Genomic DNA, 27,519 nt, shown 5'->3' with positions numbered 1-27,519 from the left:
AAAATGGGGAGGAGTATGTGTAAATCACCATAAAATTGGAGGTTTAATAAGTTGATGAGGATCGACCACCTCACTTAACAGGGTTAGCCGGGTCATCGTTCCAATTGGTTGAATCCAAAGAGATTTATGATTTTTTCAAAAATGGGATTTTAAAATTGACTTGGCCTGTGAAAATTTGTGAGTCTGGTCCGATGTAGTCAGACAACTGAATGGTCCAATTTGGGTTTTAAAACATTGCATTACCATTTTTTTTTTAAGACAATGATAAAACGACACGTTAGAATATACACAGTTGACGTGGCAAGTGTACAAAATCGTAGATCTTTTCCTTGTGTATCCCGAAGAAAAAGATATATGATTCTATGCACTTGCCACGTCAATTTTTTAGCTCGTCCTTTTATCACGTATTTATTTCAAAGATTCATAAAAATGAAATGGTTTTTTCTTTCTTTCAAAAACATACCAATATTTTTAACATATTTTTATGCCTTTGTTTTTAACATGAAAAATGAACCTGTAGCATTTTTTTAATAACTTTATATTATAGAAAATGTTGAAGTAACATTGAAATTGACATCATTTGGGACATTGCTACCGTGGATGTGTCTATAAAATCATAAATATTTTTCATCGAGATACGAGTGAGAAGTATCGGTCCTATGCATGCCAATGTCCCAAATGGTGTCAATTTCAATGTTACTCTAGCGCGTATTTATCCCATTTTGGTACAAATAAGTGAGCACCCAAATAGGTATATGACCCTTTTTGGCAAATATTTTGTAACTATGACTGAAATAGTAATTCCAACAAAATACATTGCCTTTCTTGTATGTAATTATAATTACTTGGACAAACGAAGTCTTAGGTACAATAATTCTCTTAAAAAAAAAAAAAAAAACCAATAATTCTCGCAAAACACTAATGCTAAGCTGACATTTGCCTTAGTGCGATTCTCATATTTCTGACGTGGAAACACGTCTACAGTTAGAAATGTGAGAATCACCACAGCACGACTCTTCTTAAAAAGTCATCCTTGGCACGTGAATCATTCTTATTAACTACAAATGTATTACCACGTGGCGCACTTGTAGACAAGACAACCAGCCTCGTAGCATTTAGTCATCATAGCCCCAGTTGCATTAAATCATCATCCTATGAATTCAAGACTTTTAGATAACCTAAAGTCAACCCAATTCGACAACCATAGGGTTTGACTTTATGGTGGGCCCTTTTGCAAGCTCCTTTGTTGACCGTCTAGAATTAAAGCACATGATCCGAAAATGGTGGGTCCGAAGCGTAATACGCATCAGGCGTATGATATGGGGATAGCGTGTCAAAGATTAAAACCTAAAAGACAAACGCGGAAGTAGCTGAGATGCAGATTCCGAGAATGGAGCAGCAGTAAGATTTGACTATGTTGGGTGGAGGAGGAGAGAGGCAAGTTGTATTCTGGAGTGACAGTCTAATTTATTAGATCATATGGTTGTCATTATTGACAAAGTCTTGGCAAAGAAAAACTTTGGCAATCCATAGTTAAAACATGGGAAGAAGTAGATTTATGATAGAAAGTATAAAAAATATATATTTCATAGAATCGTGTATTAGAGAAATAGATTTTTTTTTTGGTAATAAGAGTTGTTGAGCTCATCTTGTGGTGTCCAAAAATATGTTTCCATTTAGAAAAAAAAAAAAAACTTAATTTTCACTGTTAAATATTACTCTTAAGTTTGGGGAGTTCAATAGTTGTCCATTTTCAAAACCTTGGATTAAGCCTAAGAGGAATAGTTTATCTAATTTTTTTTATTTATTTATTTTAAATCTAATATTTTTTCCATGACATCTAGAAGACTGTATTGTTGGATTGTCAATGTGGTAATCCATTTGAGCTCAACTACCTTTAGTAAGAGTTGAAATAGATAGTAAGGAACGTGTTTTTCTAATAAAAATATTATTATTAAAATCATTCTATAACAAAACACTAATGCTGGAGTGACATTGGATTTACTGCGATTTTTACATTTCTGGTGAGGAGGTGCACACATAACCGTAGATGTGTTTACTCGTATCCCAATGTCACCCCAGTACAACTCATAACAAAATAACGTGAAAATTGAAAAGTGAACCCGCCATATTGAAAACTACAATGTGTCATGATCATTCGTGTTTTCATATAAAAATTGTCGTTTAGTTCAAAAATTCGTTGATTTTTTTTTTTTAAACATGATTTTATTTGAGGATGAAAATATCATGATTAAATCGCAATTTTTTTCAAAATATCGGCGATTTTTGTCATTACCGTCATTATACATAAGTATACACGTGGACTCTTTAGTATATATTTTAGTTTTGAGATTTGGTGAAAGTGGTTTTGATTTTCATCTAAATTGAGTTTTTAAATTGTTGGATATAAATAACGAATAAGCTAAGGGTGACAGATAAAATATGAAAAAAATAAATGGATGACAAGCTTGTAATTGTTGGTGTGAGGAAGAAATTTTCCAATAGAATTTCAAAGCAATCTTTGCGCGTTGTTAGGTATTCATAGCAAGTCTCCTCTCGACCATTGGACCATACTACTATGTCAAAAAGAAAAAAAAAAACTTTCTTTTTTAATGCAAATCAGGGGTTAGTGGTAAGTTATAATAAAGGTTAATTTTGAACCCATGTCGTGGTATATATGAACGTTCGAAAATTTAACCAACTTGGCAAGATCTCTTAACCATTAAATCATATTCTCTCTTGCCTCATGCATCCATCAAATAAATCATTGAATTGGCCCAGTACATATCATCATACTTGACACATACTTATAACATATCATATTGTTTGATCTACATCTATTGATCTACACAACATTTCGCTTTCTTGACTAAGAAGACATATTCTATTCTTAGTTACAACCAAGTCTGAGATTATCTACTTGTATTATTAAGAATAATGATGAATGCACGTAATTTTGGTACGTGGTTGACGTGGTAAGAGCACAGAATTGCACATATTTTTTCTATATATCCCGATGAAAAAGATCTATGGTTATGTGTCCTTGCCACATCAAACACATACCAAAACTGCATGCATTCATCATGACTCTATTATTAATTGTGGCAAATCACTTAACATTTATGACTGAGACTCTGGTTTAAAATATCGGAATGTATCGGTCGATGCATATTAGTATCGAAAAACATCTATATGAAACATTAACCCTGACACATTGAATGTTTTGGGAGTTTATTAGTTGTTTTCTATGTTACATAGACCTATATGTAATTGTTGAAAGTCAGAATATTATCCATAACGTGAATATTCCACCAAAAAGTTTTTCTTTTAGTTCAAAATGAATAATAGATAGAATTAGAACAAGTGATTATTGAAATTCATGCGAGAACGTTCAACTTGAATTTTAAAGAGAGGGTTCGAAAGCATATTTATTATGACTAAGAGGGAGAAATGCATTAAAATACTGATGTGTACTAGGCACTTGAATATACATATGGTAATGTTCATCTCCTACAAAAAAACAAGTCATTTATGGATATTATTGGGAGATCCGTTTAGACTTAATATAGTTCATTTTTTTTTTTGCTCTACAAGGATCAATATCAAATGAACGTTCATTCTTCTTTATCTTGAACGAAGATATATTTCTAAACTCTCAATGACTAATGATCAAGTTCAGTTGTATTGAATGTATTAGTTGATATTGTATCGATTTTTTCATTAAGTGAAACATCTAATCGATACGATATTTTAAACCGTGGTCAAGACCCCTAGATTGTTCACAACTACTAAATAAAACGAAAGGGTGTCTTTTTTATTTTTGTGATGAACATGGATTAGTTTACAACGAGGGCATTACTCCCCTCACACGTGTGTGCGCGCGCGCACACACAAACACAATATTTATGAAGTTTTACTGCTAGTGTGACTGATAGCAATGACGAAAAACATAATCCACAACTATTAGCCTCACACAAAATTTTTAAAAAATTACAAGACTTAATTATCCTCGAATAGACAAAATCCTGACTCCACTCTTGTGCTAAAACACTTAGTTGTTAAATAGATTGTGTAGGGACATTAACGACCATTTTCTACTTTCACTTACTATTTGTGCTCATGACTAGTTAAGAGACTTTCTATTGCCACACCAACTTTTACTAGTGCCACACCAAGTGTGTAATAATTCTTTGGTGATTTACATATGAATTGGAGTGGGGTTGGTGTGACAATAAAAACTCTCTTAATTAAACAACTAACACAAATAAAAGATGAATAATGCTGAAGTGACTTTAAGATTGGACCTCACATCGCACATCCTGGTGTGAAAGTGTATGGGAACCATAATTGCTTTTCTCAAAATATTAGTGAAAAAACATCTATGGTTCCTATCTATTTTCACGTAAAGATGTGCGATATCAAGTCCAATCTTGAGGTCACTTCAACACGACTCATAAAAGATGCCACAAAAGTATCCATCTCCCCTTCTTAAAGGAGTGCAATTTTGGAGAATGCATCGAGGCTTGCATTCCCATAGGTCACATGCGCCTTTAGAATGTTGGTCTCCAAGATTACACTATCCTTAAACACATGAGTCATAATAAAATGATGCACTAAAATGTACGTGGCTGACGTGACAAGTGCACAAAATCATATATCTTTTTCTTCGGAATATACAAAGAAAAAGATCTACGATTTTGTGCACTTGCCACATCAGCCACGTACAGATCACATACGTTTTAACGCCTCATTTTATCATTAGTCTTAAACGCACATAGAAAGGTGCAATTAAGAGCAAAAATGGATCAATGAGAGTTTGCCATCTCATCTGCCACATGTAAGATGTACTGTCTGTGAAGAGTGCCTATCTCCTCTGTCAGTGTAGCTAAGAAGTCAAGTTAAAAAAACAAAAACAAAAACAAAAACCAAAAAAAAATCTGTTGAAGGAGATAGTCAGTTTGACCTCTTCCTGCATTTTTCTATTTTTGTTGGGCCGCCTTTATATCTTCCAAACTCGATTGAACTTCGTTTCTTGATTTCGATCAAGAACAAAAATTAGGGTTTTTTTTTTCTCTTCGATTACTCTTTGAGATCTTCTTGGTGTTTGGAACTGTATTTTTTTCAGAAATTTCGGGAAAAAAAATCTGTGCTTCCAGTCTTCAATTCCTAACAACTGATCTGAAGTTAGTGAATTCGGATAAAGAGAATTAGGGTTTATGCTCGGCTTTATCTGAATTTGAGGAATTGGTTTGAATTCATGGAGATACAAAAGAGAGAGAAAAAGATAGGTGTTATTTGAATTTTGCTGAGAGTAATGGCGCTTAAGGCTCCACCATTGAAAGCTGCAGAGACTGCGATTCAATCGATCGGATTAGGGTATGATATCGCTACAGATCTACGGCTGAAGTACTGTAAGTGGGAAAATTCATCTAATCCATGTTTGATTGAGCTTGATGAAGATCAAAGTCGAGATATTGTTCTTCCTGGCGGGATTTCAATCCCAAAAGTTTCAAAATCGATAAAATGTGATAAAGGGGAACGGATGAGGTTCAGCTCTGATATTCTCTCTTTTCAACAGGTTTGGATTAAATTTTTTTTCTCTCATTTTTTGGTTGTTTTGCAGTATATTTTTGTTTAAAAAAAGTAATTTTTCTGATCTGTTAAGATGAGGTGTTTTTGCTTGGGGATTCTGATTGGGCCAATCTAGACCGTCTATCTTATAGAGGTTGGATCATCCGTGTTGACTTGCATGGACTTATACTTGCCATAATCTTAACTTTTTAGAGAGAGAAGCTTTAATAGAGCTATTTACTAATTCAGGCAACCTTAAGATTCTTGAAGGTGACAGGAAGGAAAATCAATCCCCACCTTAATCACATATCAGTAAATAGTTCCAAAAGCTTATAGGGTAAGAAACTATTCAAACCCATCATCATCGGCATCATCATCAAACTGTTATTCCAAAAGTTGGGGATCATTGTCATCGAACCATTATCTAAAAATATGGGTTTGGCTGAAACCCCTATTCCTACATTCAATTCTATTTAAACCCATTTATTCTGTTAGTGAAAGTTTGTTCATACCCTCGCTAACTACCAATCCACGCTTTCTTGTCTCTTCATCTTGCTCTTTTAGAACTTTCAACTTTCAACTTTCATGTTCCTTCTAATTGGGATTGTCTCGGCCTTTGTTGCACATGAACAGACCATCTCCATTGGCCTCATTTTGGTTTGTACCTATTGATGCTACTACATTTGCACGAACGGTTCCATTCCTAATATCATCTTTCTTAGTCTTTCCATTTGTCCATCTCAACATCCTTTATTTATTTTTTTATTTGATCTCTTTGACAAGCAATGTCCTCTACTTAAATTCATTGTAGAGTAAATCTCATTGTATCTATTATGCTTCTCAGAAGTGGCTTACGCAACCCATGGATTTAAAAATTTCTGAAATAGAAATAAGTATGAAGGAATTTTTCTTTGTTTACAACGTGACAGTTGACAATTTGGCTGAAACTTGCCACATGGAGAGGTTTGGGTGTTGAACAAGTGGACCAACATGAAAGTTTTCAACTGCTTTATGTGAATCTTATCTTGGTCAGGATCAAAGTTTGTCACATCACACTAGAGTATTGGACCTCTCTAAGTTATGGAAATTATTTTTGTTCTCGTTCATTATGAGTTTGCTAGGTCCATTTGATCTCACTTCTTATCCCTATTTCAAAATTTATGGTCTTTCCTAAGGTCCATGTCTTCCTTGCTTCAATGTTGGCTATTCTCATTTTTTGTCAGTAGAAAGAGAATTCTCTTGAGCATGAGATACTTCGCCATTTGTTGGAGTTTGTGAAGGAGAGAAAGGGAGGGGGGGAGGGGGTTCTTTAGTGGGTAGGATTTCCCGGTTTCTAACATTATCATATCCATCTTAGGTCTTATGCTCTTTTCAATGTAAGTAGTTTACCCACTTTAAGGGGGTTTTCTTTGATGATCTTTTGTTCAAATGGGACCAAGGGTATTGTTGTAGCTCAGGTGATGCTCCCTAGTTTAGTTGTTCTTAGCTTTTGTGTGTTTCCTTGCTCTAGGTATGTTTTCTCAACCTCCTTTGAATCTTCTCTTTCTTCTTTCTTGAAAAAAATTTACTCATAAAAAAATAACTTATGCTGGTTTTCAATTGTTTGTTCATTCATCATTTTTCTGGTTTGAACTGATCTTTTAAAATGGTTGTATCTGTATTTAAAGCAGATTAGGCCAAAGTAGATGTGTTTCCAAAACTGATAAAAACTTGTTTACCACGTGTTCCCATATTCAAAATTGATAACCTCCATAATTTCCATTATTAATATTTAAGTGTCAATAAATATACATGTTAGTGGTTTCAGGATTGAGATTTCCAAAGGAAGATTGAGGATGATGAGTGAGGTGCGATCTGTTTCAGTGCAATAATTTATCTGTCCTGGGGATACTAAATCCAAGAGAAGAATCTTTCTACTATTCGACACGGAGGGATATTGGGTTAAACATGCCTAGGAACTGGCATTATCACTGTCACAACTACTTTTAGTGGATACCCTTATTCTGCTAGAATATCATAAAAAAAGAGAGAACGGTGTGAAGAAGCTTCTTGACAATGTCAGTTTAGCTTCTTGACAATGTCAGTTTCTAGAGAAATTAGTGTCACTTTTTGGTGTGTTGGCCAACATGAATGTTCATTGGGTAGTTTGAAAATTTTAGTGTTATGCTTCTCCTTTCTTATTCCTTATTGTGGTCGAGACTTTGAACCAAATGTTGAAAAGAGCAATCAATATTGGGGTGCTATTGGGGTTCAAAGTGAAATTGGAGAGTTTGATGGTCTCCTACTTACAATTTGCGGATGGTACTATTATTTATTTTGGAAGATTCCGTTGATCAAACAAGGTTCCTCAAAGGTTATTAGTTTCTTTTGAGGCAATATCGGGATTAACAATAAATCTAGGTAAGAGTAAAACCTTTGGTGTTAGACCAACATCTAATATGTCCCTATTTGCTGGCTATCTTGAGTGCCAAGTGGGTTTCTTCCCATCTTCATACTTAGGCCTTCCATTGGGTGTTGCTTATAGAAGTGAAGCTATTTGGGATCCAGTCATTGCATTGTATTAGGAGGAGATTGGTTTTGGAAATTGATGTATCAAAAGGAGGGAAAGTGACCCTGATTAAAAGCACTCTATCAAGCATTCCAATCTACTATTATTGTTTGCTATACCCAAAAGTGTTGAAGTACATATACAAAAAATGATTCGTGACTTCTTATGGAACGATAAGGAAGGTGTAAGAAACATCTTATAAAGTGGAATTTGTATTTTTCTCCCTAAAGAAATGGTGGGAGTGGATTAAAGGAATTGGCGAGATGAACCATACATTATTAGGAAAATGGCTGTGGAGATTTGGGGATGAGAGTTACAGCCTATGTAAGGAGACCACCTAGGAAAAATATGGTGTTGATTGATTGGGGGGAAGAATTCTCCAGTTTGCACCACTTATAGGTGCAGCCTTTGGAAGGGGATTGACATGATCTTCTATGAGATTCTTGAGTGCGTTGTATGCTGATTTTTTTTTCTTTGCTGTTTTGTTGGGCAGCCATCTTGGCCACCTTTCTTTTTTCTATTAATAAAATTTGTATCGATAAAACAAAAGTATAGAAATAGTACAACAACCAACACAGCGATCTTTGTTATTAAGGTCTTGCACCGCCGTGGATCATTTTTTGCCAGAAGAAGTTTAGATGTATTCTAGGTAATGGTATCTCTTTCATGGTAACATGTACATACTTTTTACATGTCTGTTACAGATATTAGAATGATCCACATCATATAATGAAATGCGAATAGAAAAATTAACATTATTGATCGCTCTAATATACCATGAATACCACTTCTCCAAGGATTTTATTAGCTTGCAAGTGATATCAAGTCGTACATTAGATTTCTTGTTTGTTTGGTGTTGGAATTTGAAGATATATGGTAACTGTCAACGACTTATAGATTTTCTCTGTGCCATTTCTTTTTCCAGATGTCTGAGCAATTCAACCAGGAACTATCTTTGTCGGGTAAAATTCCCTCTGGCCTGTTCAACAATATGTTTGATTTTACAAGTTGTTGGCAGAAAGATGCAGCCAACACTAAAACCCTTGCTTTTGATGGGTGTTTCATTACACTGTATACGGTTGCATTAGCAAAATCCCAGATTGTGCTGCGGGATCATGTCAAACAGGCTGTCCCATCATCATGGGATCCTGCTGCATTGGCAAGGTGAGACTCTAGAGTCTGTCTAACTATTTCCTCACATAAACTGAGTCACTTCAAACATTGGCAGAGTGAAGCCTTACATGCTCCCTTTTTTTCCATTGAATAATGATTTTCTGATGCCCCTTCTGACACACGGCCCCTGACGTGGCATGTGCTAGAATCATAGATTCTTTTCATCGGGATTCACAACTGCACATATTTATGATGATGTACAGTTGTGTATCTCGAGGGAAAAATCTATAGTTCTAGTCCATGCCAGGTCGGGGGGGGGGGGTATGGGGGCGTCAGAAAATCATGACTCTTTTCCATTACCTGTCAAAAAACTGCTCCTTTTTTCAGCATTTCTGCTTTGGATTCCTTTAACAATTCCTCAGTTTCCAAGAAGAGTTACTTGCTTTTTATTGCTTTTCTGCTTGCAAGCCTTTAATTAATTGTCTCTTGCATTGACCTTACATCCTATGTCTGGTTGTAAGCAGCAAAGAAGATGCACTGAACAACAAGGTTTCAATAAGGATATTGGGTTGTGTAACTAGCATGGATTGTTACCATTATTCTTGAATAACAGTAACTGAATGATGTGCTTCACCATCAATAATATTACAAAATGTTCTGAAAAAGTGTATTTCAAATGAAATTTGAATTTTGAGCACAGATAAATGTAGACAGCAGCTCATTTTTTTTATATTATAATAATAGCCACTATTTGAGTTTGGAGACCATTTTCCCCCATAAGTTTGAAACAGTTAAATAACTCCATTACGTAATGTAACAGTGGTCGCTAGAATAGTAATGAGCCAATTTTGGAACGTCATTGCTTTCTGAAAAATGGCATGGGTTATGGGCCTTACCATTATAACAGCTGTTATGAAACATTATTTACAACCACAGAGAAGGATCCTAAGGCGTATAAGTGCCAGCCTGATATTCTCATTTGTTCTCCACCTTCCCTTCCCCCTCTTAGTTTCTTATATTAGTTTTCAGTGCTGACCCAGTGCAAGAAATGAACTTCCATGGTGATTATGAATTTACCAAATCATGTTTAGGGATTAGGATTAACATAAACGCCATTGAAGTTGTTGTTTATCGATGTTTATCTTCATGTGTAACATACGAGCTGAACTGAATTTATTTGGTCTAGTTTTGTTGATAAAGCACATTGAACTCTTGAAGCATGTGCATTCTTGGAGTTCATTGGCAGAATTATTAAATATAGCAATTTTTTTTTCTCGGATGACATGACATTTTTCCCGTAAGTTCAATCATTATGATGATCTTATTTCAGTATATTGGTGTTACCTAACCTTTTTATTTGGACACAAGCTGATAAGTATATGTGTGCTCTTCTGGTATTAGTTGTGCCACATATTCTATTTGAAGTCCATTGCCTGGCTATGTGTGTTGTTGACAAATGCTGGTTGTCAACGGGGGTAGGGGGCCACGTTAGTTAAGTGGGAAGATACAACTTCCTTTCCTCCACACGGTGTTAAGTTGAAGATAGTTCAGATTCCACGAAAAGCTTTAAGATGTGAAGTTTTAGGAAATACTGCACTTTCATCAAATATACAACGTTATTGTGATATTAAAATGGGCATTCTTCTTCATCTGTCTATAGTACATCATAGGACATTTAGACTAGGTTTTGCTTTCTTATCCAGGTACCCCAATTCAAAGCTATGGCTTCTTTTATGAAAAGTGAGTTCATTTGTGGTGTCACTATCTCGATCCGCGTTCTTTGGGCCTTCCTTTATATCTTTTAGAACCTTCAACTTGCATATTCCTTCTAGCTTGGGCTGTAATAGGCCTTCATTGAATTTGCCCAAACCATCTCAATCGACTTTCACTTAGGGTATGTTTGATTGCATGGAAAGTCACTTTCCATGGAATTTGAAATCCATGGAAAATTAGTTGTGGAAAATAGGTAGGGTTGGAAAATCAAATTCCATTGTTTGATTTCACTTGGATAAAATCATGGAAAAATATGAGAAAAAAGAAGAAGAGGAGAAGGAGGAAGAAGATGAGAGGAGGGGGAGAGGAAGAAGAAGATGACGAGGAAGAGGGAGGGGGAAGGATGTGGCGACAGCGGCGACGAAGGTGGCGGCGACGACAGCGACGGTGGCGGCAACAACGGCAACGGTGGCGATTGTGACGGTGGCGGCGACGACTACGGTGGTGACGACGGAGGTAAGTGAGGAAGATGGGGGGAGAACGTGGTGGTAGTAGTGGCGGAGGAGGTGAGGGATGGAGAAGAAGTAGAAGAAGAAAAAGAAGAAGAGAGAGAGAGAAGGTGGTCGGAGACGGAACCGACGGCGACGGCGATGGTGACGACGGCGATGACGACGACGACGAGGTTAGTGTAATGGTGGTGGCGGTGGTGGTGATAGTAGGGAAGAATTGAGGATGAAAAATATGGGTGGATTTCATTTTCCCACCCATATGGGTGGGAAAGTGAAATCCATGATTTAGTGGACTTTTTGATGGGGTGGAAAATGAATTTCCATTTCCATGTGCAATCAAACACTTGAAAAATGTCATTTTCCACCCTATTTTCCATGTGCAATCAAACATAACCTTAGTTTATCGGTTATTGGAGCTATTCCTACATTTTCTTACATGTGTTCATTTTCTAATATACCTTAACAAAATTTTGGCAATTCAACTTGTAAGAAATGCTTAGTGTCCAATTGAATGGGGAATATTTAGCAATGTCCATACCAACCAATAGTTACCCAAAAATTAAGCTATAATCTTGTTCTAAGCTAGATTTTTTTTTTTTGAAAAGAAATTGAAAATAGCGTGTAACTTGGTATAGGAAAATTTCTCAAACTTCATGCATCCAATTGATACAAGACAACTTTATAGAAGTTCCTATGTGTAATACAATCCATTCTTGTCAAATCTCAGATTTCTATCTCTTGTCACAAATTCACGCTTTATAAGTAAAATATGGAAACTAAAACCTTAACTTTCTGGCTTGAAGGCAGTAGAATGTATTCTAGAGGACAACTTGGAGTAAGGCTGCGTAGCCTATCCCTTCATATTCTCAAGATAGAAGTACACAAACTGTGTCATCAGAGAATTATATGATGGAACTGGGGAACTTGTTCAGTATACTTATTACATCTTACTGTACAAGTGACCCTCCAAGTCATTGATGTAAACATTTGCATTCCCAAGTCAGTGAGGCAGTTGCAAGCAAGGTTTAAAATTTCGTCTTGAGGCAATGTTTCGGTCACGAGAAAAATCGATACCGTCTCAATCAAAACATTTCAATACATTCCTGAAACATTCAAGGTGGTTTGGGGTCAATGTTTCGTGTCGGTCTAGGCTGATACTCATATGTATCGGCCATTTTGATTCATGTTTGCAAATATTCCCCTTTCCTCTTCCCCTTTACTCAGACATATTTAGTATACCCCTTCCAACTTGCTGTTGAAGTGACCATCCAAGTCATAGATGTGGACTTCTGTTTTTTGTTTTTCTTTTGCTCTTTCTTTAGTCATGGGACACGTCTTTTCCCATGCTGTAACTTTTACCTTTTAATTGTAATCTGTGTTAGTTATAAAAAGAGAAGAATTTACCCATCCTATGTAGTAATGGCGTGATGATGCATGTGGTATTACATTTTCATTGACTAAACCTTATCCATATTTTTTTTACCAGTTTTATAGTAATCGTATCCCATATATAGTGCTACTCAAATTTGAGAACCCTGTTTATTTTTGTGTTCTTATGCTTGGTGGCTGTTTCCAGGTTCATAGATACGTTTGGTACGCATATTATTGTTGGCGTGAAGATGGGAGGTAAGGATGTAATAAATGTAAGGCAGCAGCATTCATCAAATCTTCAACCTTCTGAAGTACAGAAAAGGTTAAAGGAGATGGCGGACAGGCGGTTTCGAGACTCAAATGGACAGGATGGTGTGGATCCTGAAGAATTGTATGAGAAGGGAAAGGTATGCATGTAAAGGAAGTGGATTTGTGACTACAAACCATATAAAGGAAGTGCATTTGTGTTGGTGTCCTAGCTAAACTAAATTAACCAAAGAAATTAATATTACAACATTACTGTAGTTCCTGGAGTAGATGACTTTTCATCTAACATGTTTGCCTAGAATTTTTTTTACCACACTAGGTTGTTCTAGAGGTATTAACAAAATAAATGTAAGCTGATATGGATCTATTTAGGTTACTTGGAACTCCATAAATCAACGGCACAAACCTCAAGGATGTACCATATACCAAAAATCACATGCTTATTCCCCTTCCACACCACCCCACGCCCAACACCCCCTTCAAAGAAAACAATCTCACAATTTCAATTGAATGTCTATCTTCTAGTCAAGAGCTTAAACCAGATTTAGTGTTTTGTTCTTAAGGTACATCTCATTCACTTGAAAAACTGAGATGGTATGAAGGCCTTTAGGTGAGATTATATAACATAACAAAATAGAAAAAGACAATCATATCCTCATAAAATATGAAGATTAGGATAAACAATGTTTATCTCTTTAACACTCTTGATTCCACTTTTGAGGCTTCACACTCATGGGTTTCTCAATAACAGTGCGATGAACTTTGGATCCAGTAGCAACTTTTTTAATTCTACTCCCAATGCAATACTCTATTGGTGTAAAGCTTTTCCTGCCTTATGATGCTTACTCTTGAATGATTATTGTGCCCCATCTCTTGCCACCACAACCTTTTTGAGCTCAATTGTTGTTGCTAAACCTATCATAGGACCATAAAAATAATTTAAAAGATTGAATATTGCATATCAAAGAAAAAATATTGCGACCATGTATGTACTACTTATTTCTGTTAAGGCTATTTAGATGCCCTTGGAAGTTTCTTCTGAAATTCATCAAGAATTCAAATTGATGTTCAAACCTATCTGTCAAAAGCAATCTTGCTTGCTGGAATGGAGTTATTTCTGAGTACTAGACTTTTCTTTTGGCCATGCAATCATTGAGTGAAGCTGACTACCATACATAAGACCAATTAAGATCTTTTTATTGTTCAACTTCAAAAGGTACTTTGGGTGGATAGCTCTAGTAGTTTGGTTGTATATGACAATTAATTAGCAGTTTTGGCATGTTATGGAATCTCTACATAGTTTTTGGGGACATCAAATCTTAAAGAGTAGATTTTAGTTTTTATTTAAATTTCTATTTTAGGGTTTTATTTTCATTTTTTGGGTTTATTTTGATGTCTTATTGGCCTATGGTCTTAGTATAATATTTATGGGCAGTTTAGTAACATTAGTTTATCTTTTATTTAGGTTTATTAGGGTTTGGAAATTAGGAGAGAGAAAACTACGAAATAAAGTTATTAATTTGGTATTTTAGTTTGACTAGGATTTTTGATTTATTTTCTTTAAATAGGTTGTATTAGGTTTTTTTTTAAAATAATGATAACAAAGAATTTTGATGAATAAAGAATGAGTTTCTTTCGTGGAGTGAAGTGAGTTCTCTACCATTCTTGATGTGATTCCCAGAAACCCTTGGTGTGATTGCAAGGTTCTATTTTTTTCTCTCATCTTCTCATTTTTCCATTTTTCTTTGTTTTCATTCTTTTGTTTTTTTCTTGATTTTCTTTAATTCTTGAAGTCTTGAATCTTGATCTTGATTCTTGATTCTTGAAACCCCTTTCTTGATTCTTGAAACCTATAAACCTCAATCCCTAATCCATTCTCCATTCTCTTAATATTAATCATTATCCTATAAACCTAACTCTAATCCCTAACCTTCCCCTAATCGTAATTTCAAAATGTGGAAAATTCTGTGTTTTACATTTCAAAATATAGCCATTTGAGATTTTGGAAACCCTTTTTATATTGTTGCCCAAATCCTTGCCCAAAATCCTAAACCAAATTTTTTCTAAATTCCTTATTTTCTTTTCTCCCCTCACCGTCCTGCATCAAGACTCTTTCTTTGGATCATTCCTTTCCTTCAGATTTGTGCTATGGCGAGAAATATTTAATTGGTTGACGCTGTGGTCATGAGTGTTTTATTTAAATGAATGCAATTGACTTTTTATTCTTTCAAATTCATGGACTATTGAAACAACATAAGCATATTGAGATAGTCTCCTTGTCCTGCTTTCTTTACATATACCATCTTTTTTTTTTGTTTAGTTTGAGATCAGGGAGCAACGACTAAGGTTCGCAGACATCAGCCCTTCAAGTCCTTTCTCAAACAAGGAGGTACTCTTTTAAGATTCCTCTACTCAAAGATTCTCAGGAACAGTAGAGTTAATTTTACAGGCATTGACTATTTTTATATTCTAACAATTATTATTTTGATTGCAGAGTATTGTAGTCATTTACAAGAGGAGAGGAGGAAGTGATGATAAGAATCTATCCCATAATGAGTGGATGCACACTGTTCAATTTGAGCCTGATGTGATCTCAATGTCCTTTGTCCCAATCACGTCTTTCTTGAATGGAGTTTCTGGGAGTGGATTCTTGAGCCATGCCATCAATCTCTATCTACGCTGTAAGCAAGACCTGTCATCCTATTTAGACATTTATTGCATTTTTTTTAATGTTGAAATACATCTATACAAAACTTGTAGATCTTTCATTCCTCTAAAAGGACACGTTTTCGTATCACATTTTAAGCTTTTGTATTTCCTAAAACAAACCTTCAAATAAACTTTTCAATTGTTTTTAAAATAGCCAACCACATTTTAAGCTTATGTATCTCATAAAAACTCAAACTTGAAACCCTTAAATCATGCAATTCATGGTGTTTCTGAAGTACAGAACGTGTATTACCATCTTTTGTGACATCCTTTGGTTTGTTTCTGTTTTCTGATAGTGGATGTATGTTTTCCATTATGTCAGAACTTTACAAAGCATAACTTTCCTTCATCCCAGTCACCCCTTTATTGTATTTTTTTTATAAACATGAATCTATTACAAAGAAAGAAAATCAGCTACAGCGGAAGGAGGTTGAGAGACGACCCACCTGCAAGAGAAAAGTTCAAAGCTGTGTTTTGTGTTTGGTTGTTTAAAGAAAATAAACTTCTATAAAATTGTTTTCTGATAGCTCTCTTAAAAGTAGAAGTAAAACAAAATGATTTCTACTTCGAACGTGGAAGTCGTTGTAGAACTTGTAGTGTGTAAGAGAGCATGGGTTCAAAACCCATGTGGTGTAAACAGTCATTTTTAAAAATCTTTGCTTCTTTCATAAGATTTTGTAAGGTTTATAAACCTCACGAACAAACTCACACTCTCTCTCTCTCTCCAGTGTTACTCTTTCTACATTAGAGAAAGTCATCTTCTTCAAACATTGGGCTTCTTTTGGGAAAGATAAATTCTCTCTCTACAGGGATGCTCAGATAATCTAGTCCTTCATGGAACTCCACTACTCCTATCTATCAATAGAGAGGACTCTTTTGGGCTTTCTGTACTGGCTTTCCCATTAGCTGCGATGATGCCTCTTCCCTTGAAAGAACCAACGTATCGCTCTTCAAAGACCCATATCTGCAATTTCTCTCTCTCTCTCTTCAACTTCCAGTCATTGGTCTCTCAAGAGAGATCCCGGAGAGCTTTCTTCCTTGGGTGTTTCTACCAGGGCATCAACTCTTTATTGGATAACTACCCTCTTGAGATTGGCTACCGTGTTTCTTTTTCTGATTTGATTTGAGGGGCAATTCATTCAATTGGTCCCTCCCTCCTTCCATCCGGAACCTTTATGATGGACTTGCTTCATTGCAGCTTCACAATAACTGCCTCTTAGGTTATCTTCTTGAACCTGCATTACCCAATTACTCCACTTGCTTGCAGATTTTGGATTTGAGTGAGGATAAATTTCAGGGGATTTTTCCATAAGTTATAACTTGATTCCATGGTTTGAAAGGACTTGATATTGCTAATGATCTGCTTTTGGGTTCGATTCTGGAGAGTCTAAATGGATTGGACCTTGGAAAGATTAAATCTTTCATACAATAATTTTAGTGGGTTGATACCAATTTTTGGTTAATTGAAGTTCAATGCCAAGGTTTTTGAAGGAAATGATCATAGGCTTTGTGGTCCTCCTATGGGGAAATGTATGAGAAAAAGCCTTGTATGTATGGGAAGAAGAATTGTTTGAGCTATGATACCATTGTGATTGGACTGATGACGAGTGCCATTGTTTTGGCTTTGGTTTTAATTGGGTATGTGCAGGGGAGGAAGAGCAAGGGAAGAAATGAAAATGGCATAGAAGAAGGATAAGAAAATGGTGGTGGTGGCATCGTTTTAAAACTCTGCATCTCGTCCCATTGATTTTGAGTTGACTAATCCAAGTCATCTCTTCTCGAAGGAGTTAGACCGTTTTAAAACTGTTTATATATATATATATATATAACAGTGTTCCGTAGACAACATTTTGTCCTATATGGCGAAACAGTTTCGGAATGGACTGATTTTTTGTGAGGATGATCTCTATGGTAAGTAGATTATCCTCACAAAAATTCAGCTGATTCTAATACTTCTAACCCTATGAAAAGTGGTTACAAACTAACAGTTAAAATGAATAGTCCATGATTCTTTAACTTGTAAATTGGGGCTAGCAATTTCAGAATGGGCTGATTTTTTGCAAGGATGACCCCCTCACCATAGAGATCATCCTCACAAAAAATCAGCTCATTCCGAAACTTTTTGCCCATATAAGATAAAACACATTGTCTATGGATCCCGACCCATACATATATATGTAGGGGCTAGTTCGAAGGCCATACTGAAGAACAAAATCTATGACAACATAACGTCTGTTGGATATTACGAAATCGAATGGTCAAGATCATCGTTTACAATTGTAAAACACTGATGCACGAGATACGCCACTTTTACAGTATTTTTCAAATATTTACAAATAAACCCTTCATAATTTATAACCACCTGCCCCCCCCCCTCCTGAATTTAACCCTTAACAAATACATTCTTACTCTCTCTCTCCCCTTCACTCAAAATCGAAGAAACCCTCGTTCTCTTGAATTGTAATTCGAAGAACCCCTTTCCAAAATCGCTACTCCCACATGACTCAACACTAACTTGCGCCAACACCTGATTGAGGTCTCTAAGAAGAGCGTTTACTGTAGTCTTACTTGTTTGTGCTAATTCTCTCTAGATTTGATGCGATGTATTGAGATTTCTTACTTGTTCTGCAATAACCCACTTTGATTTTCTGATTTTATTAATCTCTTCTTTTTCTTTCAATTTCGTCTTCTACCAACGTGACGAGCTCTCTTGAATGTTGTTGACTCTTCTCAGTAAACTCTAATCTGAGCTTCTCGGTCTGTAAATTTAACAAATTTGAATACCCATTAAAATCTGAAGAAAAAAAAATCTGAAATTATGAGAAAATTTAATGGTGTGTGATTAATCGTTTAGTCTCTATGTTCTGTTGTTGAATCTGCAACGAAATTTCTTCTCCACATAATTCAACTTTGGGGTTGTTTGAGATCAAAATTGAACCTTTGGAATGCTTTCCTAATAGAGAAGATAGATTGTAGGTGAGACCAATGTTAGCCATCATCGTTGTTTTAGGTGTCATTAGAACCAAATCCGATATTATAGAATTGTAGAAGGGAAGGAGAGGTTCAGAGGTGATTCCATGTAATGGGACACCATAACCCATCTAGGTACTGTAATTATTTGTGTTTTGTTTGTTGGAGTTTATGATTTCTCTACAATTTATATCAGTTTTAGTAGAAAAACAAAGAACCCAAAGAGAGAGAGAGAGGATTTGTTAAGGGTTAAATTCGTAGGAGGGATGTGGTTATAAATCATGAAGGTTTTATTGGTAAACAACTGGAAAAATATTGCAAAAGTAGTGTCTCATACTTCAGTGTTTTACAGTTGTAAATGTTGATCTTGAACGTTTAATCTTGTAACATCCAATGGATGTTATGTTTTGTCACAGATTTTGCTTTTCAGTATGGCCCTCGAACCGGCCCCATATATATATATTCAAATAATAATAATAATAATTATTATTATTATGAGCTAGGTTTGTAGATGCTCAGTCATAAAATCGAAGATTTTCTAATTGTCGGATGAGTCAACATATCTCAAACGAGATGATGTGGGGTGAATGGAAGCTTGTTTTGTTTCAAAGTGTTGAGCATCTTACGTTAATCCGAGTTATGGGGAAAATGAGATTGGGAACTATTGCTCTTAGGGTTCTTGAGAGAAGATACTTGCAAGGATAGAAGTTTATATTGAGTATCTCACTAAGTGAGTTAAGAATGGTTTGTTTATAATGAAGTTAGTTTCTTAATTGACATGGCCTAACATCTATTATTTGGTCTAAAACACTTTCAATGCATGAAGTACTGTAATCATTAGCATTACCAAACGTACTTACGTTGCTTTATTTTACATGAGTTACTGACAAGTTACACAAGAAATACCAAACACAATCTGAAATTAATGCCACTCCTAAAAGAGTCCGACTTTGAAGCGGGCAGGCTGCTTCAAAATTTTGAAGGAACCCTCCTTGTTACAAGACTCATGGTGTTTTGAATTTATTTCATGCCCCTTCATTTCTGCCAAAATTTGAATACTTCTTGGAAATGCCACATGTAATCCAATGGAGATGGTTCCTTCAAAATTTTGAAGCGGGGGTACCCGCTTCAAAGTTTTTTCCCTCCTAAAACAGCCTCCCAACTAAACAAAATTTCTTTTAAGAAGATGGCCTTGGATTCTTTGAAACCTTTAGCCCCGAAAAATACAAAACCCTGAAATTGAAATTATATACTCTTGAAACTAATTTTCAATTCCCTCAAATGTCTGACCATTTGTTTCCTTCCAAACACCCTATCAAACGGCAAAGGCAGTCAAGTTCTTAAGAATCCTCTCCTTCAAGTTAGAAGCATTGGGGCTATCCAACCTCTAAAGAAATCCGACACCTAAACAAGAAAACACTAACATAGGTTAAACAAGGAAATAAAGTCAAACCAGATAAAATGAGAGAAAAAAGAATGAATAGGCAATTGGTTGACAGATTCCTTACTTGCTTTGCAAAAAAGAAAATAGTCTACCACCATAATACCCCAAGCAATAATACCATTCATGGTTGGAATTTTGTCAACAGCCTCTTAACAAATGGAAAAACCAATACTGATAATAGTGTATCAAGGAATTAGAGGAAGGGAAGGATGCCAAAGAGTGCTAAAAAGATTTGACCGAGAACTTCTTGTCCTGACTATTGAACCAAACTTGCCTATCCTCTACATCACAGATGGAAACATCAGAAATTAGACCAATAAAGCAGCAGTTGGACTTAATGTCCCTGTCATTGAAATTCATTCGTAAACCAATGTCCCAAGACAAAATGTTCCTTGTCTGAATCATAATACAGCTGATGGGCAACATTTTCTTTTTGGAGATGGAGAATAAAATTGGAAATTGCAATGTAAGGGGTGAAGAACCACACCAACAAATCTTCTTGAAACACGTCCCCCTTTTTTCTTTTTTTCTAACCTTAAATGCCATTTTAGTGTGGAATTTAGGCAAAAGATTGATGATACCCTTCCACATCCCCTATTCGAATTTGAAGGAAGATTGAGGTTGCCTTCTGCCCCAACCCATGGCATGATAACCCCACTTCGCCTGAATGGCATTCTTCCACAGACTATCCTCCATGCTTCCCAGCCTCGACAACCATTTCCCAAAAGAGCTGGGTTCATAACTCTCGACCAAACTGAAACCACCATTTTTCTTAAAAAAGAACTAGTTTTTGCAAGTTTTAATCCAGTTGGGGTTGGTCATTTATAATCCTAAATGGTTGTAGGAATCAATTCTGAAGAAACAACAGTGTTTGGATGTGTAACCAATGTCTGAGAAGTTTTGATTCCCTCATGTTTCAAAGAGTTTTGGCATCATTTCATTGAAATAATGCAATTTTATTAAAAATTGCAAGTTTTGATTTAAATTTTCGGTAGAATACATTATTCATTAAAAATTCCACGAAATGCTTCCTTTTCCAATGGAAAAAAAGAATTTTAAAACCTCACTGTTTGTACATGTATCCTTGGCTTGTGTGCAGTGTCCAAATAAGTTTTGCTTCTCACAGTTGATATAACCTGTACTAACAAGTACCAAGGATATGAAACCATTCCAGGATGCCTAGCTATGTTTTTTGTGATAAAACACTGCCTAAAAATCCCATTTTTAACTTGGGTTCTTGACGGAGCAAGGATAATTGGCCAGTGTTTTGTCTTGGACATCTTCTATTATTACAAATCACAATTTCCATGGTTGCTTCTTGATTCATTTTTACCTAATATTGCTGTCTCAGAAATACTCATGATTCACCTCCCAATTTCTTTATAACACCTTTCTAAATTGCTGCAATTTCTTGGTTACACATTAAATGCAGGTCATAGTTCTTTGTTGCTTTGTGTACTAACCTTTGGCTTCTGCTTGCAGATAAGCCACCAATTGAACAGCTCCATCAGTTTTTGGAATTTCAACTGCCAAGGCAATGGGCACCCGTGTTTGGCGAGCTTCCCCTTGGCCCGCAGCGGAAGCATCAAAACAATGCTTCTCTACAGTTCAGTTTCATGGGTCCCAAACTTCATGTTAACACAAATCCGGTAAGCCTTCTTTGCTTCTCTGGCATTATTGTGTTACTGCTATTATTGGTTCTTGCGAATTTTGTTTCAAAGATCCTATGCCGAGTTGTTCTTATTTTATGAGCTACACTGTAACGTTCAAGGTATTTATATATATCATGGCCTACCTTTGAATCTATAGAATCATAGCTCTTGATCTTTTGACCATCTATTGGATGGCTTTCCATTACATGCCTTGATTTTTATACAAGTCATCATATCTATGATGGAAAATATATTGGTCATCCATCCATTACTCCTTAATATGGAGAAAATTTATGGAATTTTTTTTCAGCTCGAGTCCACTGCATCGAGAAACCTTTTTTTTTTTTGTTGGTTCATCAGCATCAAAAGTGGACTTATTGGCCAATGCTTGAATTATTGTCTTTAACATGAGCATTTCCAATCGAGTCCAGATCCCATACTCACTGAAGTCGGGTTGGAAAAATCAAATCCTTATTTTACAATAACACACGTGTCCCACCCATGGTCCTATCAATGTAACTGGAAATAGACGAGATAGTTGGTAAACTTGCCATTTATGTCTCACTGGTATTGGTTTCTTTGTTGTTCTGTTGATTGATTCCATCGTAGGTTGAAGTGGGTAAAAGGCCAGTGACCGGCCTCCGACTGTACCTCGAAGGGAAGAGAAGCAACCGCTTGGCGATTCACTTGCAGCACCTCTCCTCACTTCCCAAAATCTTCCTACTCTATGACAACCCGAATGAAAATTACCGTAATGAGTCATACAATCACCAGTACTATGAGAAGGTTCAGTGGAAGAACTTCTCTCATGTCTGCACAGCCCCCGTTGATTCTGACGACGAGCTTTCTATTGTCACTGGGGCTCAATTCCAGGTGGGCAACTATGGATTGAAGAAAATTCTCTTCTTACGCCTTCGCTTCGCGACAGTTTCAGGTGCCACAGTGGTCAAGAAAGCTGAGTGGGATGGATCCCCCGGTATTGCCCAGAAGTCTGGACTCATCTCCACTTTGATAAGCACACACTTTTCGACTGTTCAGAAACCACCCCCACGCCCGGCTGATGTGAACATCAATTCAGCTGTGTACCCTGGGGGGCCGCCTGTGCCCGTCCAGACACTTAAGCTGCTTAAGTTTGTCGACACAACAGAAATGACGAGGGGACCACAGGACTCTCCCGGTTATTGGGTCGTCTCTGGGGCAAGGCTTCTTGTTGAGAGAGGCAAGATCACACTCAAAGTCAAGTATTCTCTCTTGGCTGTGATGTTACCCGATGAAGATGAGGTGTCTATTTAGGTTGTAGAATTGATAGTGCTTGTGGTGTGTTGAAACAAGGCCCTGGTGTATCTTCAGTAGGTTAAGGAAGCTTTTGAGGATGATGAGAGAAGAGGGTTGGTGATAGTTTGTATTATAAGTTTGATTATTTTTTTTTTCTTAATTTGTATTCCTCATGCAGATTACCGACACAGTTCCTTATATTGTTGGATCTTTGGGTGATTGAATTGTTTCCTCGATCGCTCTATTACTCTCATAATTACTAGGCCCACCCAACAAAGAGCTTTTCTCACAAAGTAGAAACCTAAATAGGAGAGCTTCTGCTTTATGAAACCAAAAAGTGGGGTGGTCAAGCATGTTCGATAGTTAGATTGTCGTGGCTACAACCCATGTGAGATGGCCTTTTGGTAAATATAACAAAGCATCAAAATTTATTTGCAAAAATGCTATATATGAGAGAGTCTTTTGACACACCAACTTTTTCTAAGAGCATACCAATTCATATGTATATCAACAAAAAAAATTAACACGCATCTTGGTAAGCTATAGGTAAAAGTTGGTGTGGCACTAGAAGTTCTCTATGTTAGGTTATGAATTCAAGACTAAGTTGCACAAGCGAGAGAATTAGTAAGGTGTAAGAACATGGATTGCATGATATATGGATCCTGCAAATGGGAGTATGATAGGAGGTAACTTTCTTTCTTGAAAATGAGATATCTTGGTTTCTTAGAGCACCTTGGGGCATGTGTAGCCCACAACCTGGATTAGTTATTCTAACCCAGGCTCAACTCATGTTCCACATAACTTGGCCTGGCTCTCCCATCAATCGGGTTGAGCTCGGACCAACCAACCCAAGTTGCAGTCCTACCGCATGCACTGGGTAATTTATGAGATAATTCCCTATGGGTGCCACTAGGGGTGAAACTTGGTTCGGTTTGGGGTCAAATTGGAATTGAACCAACATAGGTCGGTTCCATTAGATAAGAACCAGAACCGAACCAAATTCCATTGGAGCCAAACCAACTCAAACTGAAATAAAGTCGGCTTGGTTTTGTTCGATTCGTAGTCAATATTCTATAAATTTTAAGTAATATTTTTTAATGAAAAAACAAACATAAAATTTCATACAATAATCATTAATCTTTTCATAAAAAGTCATTAGTTTATCCATAGAAATCACTAATATATGTCCTAACTCCTAAAATAATTCATAATAATTATTATATACATATATATTTATTTATTGCATAGGGGTTCGATTCTCGGTTTGGTTTAGTTCTATACAAGCTTGATCCAAGAATTGAACCAAATTGATCGGTTCTCCATTTTCGTAACCCGGAACTAAATCGCAACTTGTTCCAAACCGAACCAAACCACCCCATAGTTATCGGTTTGATTCAGTTCTTGGTTTGAATTGGACTAAGTTGCACCCCTAGGTGCCATTAAGGGGATTTGAACTAAAGACCTCTACTTTCTGTTGATGTGGCAGTGTTTCTAGAATCATAGATTTTTGTCTTTGTATCTCAAGAAAAAAAATCTATGATTCTAGGATATTGTCATGTCTGCATAGTGTTTGGCATATTAAGGCTGCAACTTGGGCGGGCCAAACCCACTTAATTGAACCTGACCTTGGGTCAGGTCTTGGCATAGTTAACTTGGGTTTAACCTCAGGTTCAAGTAACCAAAAAAAATAAAAATAAATACCTAACTCAAATTGGGTTGGGTTCAGGCAAATTTGATTTATCTAAACTTAATATGATTATTGTATAGGTGAAATCTCTGATGCCTTCGATTCCTTGAGATTTACCCCTAACAATTGATTTTCATTGTTCTTGATGCACTTAAAATGATAAAAAATTACATAGAAAATAATCAAAGAAAAGGGAAAGAGAGAGAAGACAAGAAGCAAGATCTGTTTATGGGGATCGTCCCAAAATCGGATTACGTCCATGGGTTCCGAAGTACTATTCCACTACTATTCAAGTCATTACAAGATTTACAGACCCTAACCTCCTCTCTCCTTTTTTTTTTCCTCCTAAGAGCCTCTCTCCTTTTACCTAATCGTTCTCTTTATATGAATATAAAAACAAGTCCTGAAAGAAAAGTCAAACAAATCAGGATCCTCTATAAAATCTATCCTTATCTAGAAATAGATATTCTCTAGTCAATTAGGAGACTTTCTATTTTTGGATAAGATTACAATCTTAACAAAAAATCTAATCAAGGAGATATCAATCAATGTCTTGAGAGATGTATTAATTATTGTGTGATCGATCATCGATATTCGTCTTATTTATGCCACACGTCCAATACCGATTTTACCTTCTACAATTATTATTTAATTTTTTTTTCTAGATCTTGGTATCTTTTGCATCCGCAATTCATATTTCAATATATATACTTTTGTTTATTTATATTTTTAAATTAATATGTGGTTATTTTTATTAAATAAACAATGCTTTTCTTATTAATTCTTTTGTTTAAATGTAATTCCATATCATCATACAAATTAATGATTATGTTACGACTTTAATTTTTATTAGAAATGTTATTAGCAATAAATAAAGATGGTTACTTTAATTAAACATCACCACCTTTTTTAAATTTATTTATAATTTTATGTATGTAAAATTTTAAAACTCATTTTTGGACAAATAATTTTAAATTTTAAGTTATTTTACATACCACTTATCTTTACATAGGCCCTTATCATTACTAAACTATCTAATATTAATGAGGAATGAATTCACCCGACTTGAGTTTGTTTCGGGTTGAGCATTTCATGCCCGAAGTTGGGTTGGGCATGGGTGTAGGTTGATATTTGTCAAATTTGGGTTGGGAGCGGGTTGATCCCAACTCATGTAGCCCCTTTAGTGTAGTCAATTTAGAATAATTCTTATTTCAACTTGAGTCTGACTTACCAGACTAAGGATCATTTGGGTTCATCTTGTGGCATCCAAAAATATGATCGATGTGCTTTAGGATTGTAGAGGACAAAATTCTATCAATTTCGGAGTTCATTTTTCAAAAAAAAATTATTCTTCACCGTTGAATTTAAATTTTAAGTTTGGGAGTTTTGTGGAAGTTCAATAGCCGTCCATTTTCAAAACCTTGGATTAAGCTATAAAGAAATTGTCTTTTGAATTTTTTTTTTTCATCTACGTTTTTCAATGAAACTTAGAGGGCTTTAGTGTTGAATTGCTAATGTGATAATCCATTTGAGCGAAACGACCCTTAGTAAGGTTTAAAAGTTTCCTTCCAATTTAGTGGAGAATCTATAAAAAGTACTTAGGTTTGGGGTCTTCTAATAAAATATTATTTTTGAGAAAATTATTTAAAGGACTTCAACAGGATTTTTTTTCTAATTAATTCCTAAGTTAACTTAGGCTTTTCTTACTTAATACATTTAGTAAAACTTGAACCCCACTCCAGACATTTCTCGTGATTGAAATATTGAAATTGAATCATTAAAATTCATCATTTTTATAAAATAAAAAAAATTGGATTTTCAGCATTCCAGTCGAGTTTCAGAGACTTCATTTTGATAAAAAAAAGATTTGAGAAGGAAGAAGTCATTTTTAAACATTTTGAAGATGTATGTAAAAAGCAAGGATTTTTCAATTCTTTTCCTTTATTTTTGGATGAAAATCGATTAAGGATGTTTTTTTTTTGTTTGAAATCATCTATACAAATTTTTATATTAAGTTTTTAGTCGATCTTTCCATGTATTTTATTGAAAAAATAAAAATAAATAAAAAAATCGGTGGATTTTACCAGCATCAAGCTCATCATTTTTTATTTGGAGTTCAATTTTTTTATTGTCAAGTTTGACAGCTTTTTAAAAATTGTCGAACTCAACAATAAAAATTGGCGAGCTCGATAATGTTATATAAAAGTGGTGAGTTTGACAATAAATAAAAAGTGGTGAGCTCAACACTGTAATTTATTTTTTTGAATCTCAGTTTTGTTCGTAATTTTTTTATTATCATAAATCATCGAAATAAATAAAAAATTACATCTAAATGTTCAAAATGAAAAGTATATCATTTCCATTCATCATTCATGTTTGGAATCACTTTTGAAAAACCTAATTATATGAAAAAGATGAAAAAAAGATAGTTTTGATATTTTAAAAAAGGTCATGTTGGAGTGACTTCAAGTTGGAACCTCATATCTCACTTCTTAACGTGAAATTGGATATAAACCATAAATGCTTTTTTACTTGTATCTTGATGAAAAATATCTATGGTTCTCATGCACTTTCACGTCAGAATGTGTGATATGCGGTTCCAATCTTAGGTCTCTTCAGTATTATTCTTTCAAAAATATTATAAGTTGGGACGAGGTCGACTGGTCGAGGGACCATTAAGAAAGGAAAGT

The 27,519-nt window shown here is 35.5% G+C and overlaps 1 protein-coding gene across 1 annotated transcript; it reads left to right on the top strand.

Annotated features, from left to right (window-relative positions):
* Positions 1-4,953: 4,953 nt before the first annotated feature.
* On the top strand, positions 4,954-23,380 carry LOC147404326 (MAC/Perforin domain-containing protein). The gene is made up of 7 exons (XM_086440211.1): positions 4,954-5,578; positions 9,045-9,283; positions 13,031-13,232; positions 15,413-15,481; positions 15,587-15,773; positions 21,698-21,864; positions 22,477-23,380. Exons 1-7 carry the CDS (start codon positions 5,315-5,317, stop codon positions 23,158-23,160), a joined length of 1,812 nt encoding a protein of 603 aa, XP_086296337.1. The 5' UTR covers positions 4,954-5,314; the 3' UTR covers positions 23,161-23,380.
* The last annotated feature ends 4,139 nt before the right edge of the window (positions 23,381-27,519 follow it).

The sequence above is a fragment of the Akebia trifoliata genome, chromosome 4 (assembly GCF_017979445.1).
Source record: "Akebia trifoliata isolate Shusen 1 chromosome 4, ASM1797944v1, whole genome shotgun sequence".
NCBI lineage: Eukaryota > Viridiplantae > Streptophyta > Magnoliopsida > Ranunculales > Lardizabalaceae > Akebia > Akebia trifoliata.
The sequence above is the reverse complement of the archived record's forward strand: the minus strand, read 5'-3'. Positions and strand labels throughout refer to the sequence as shown.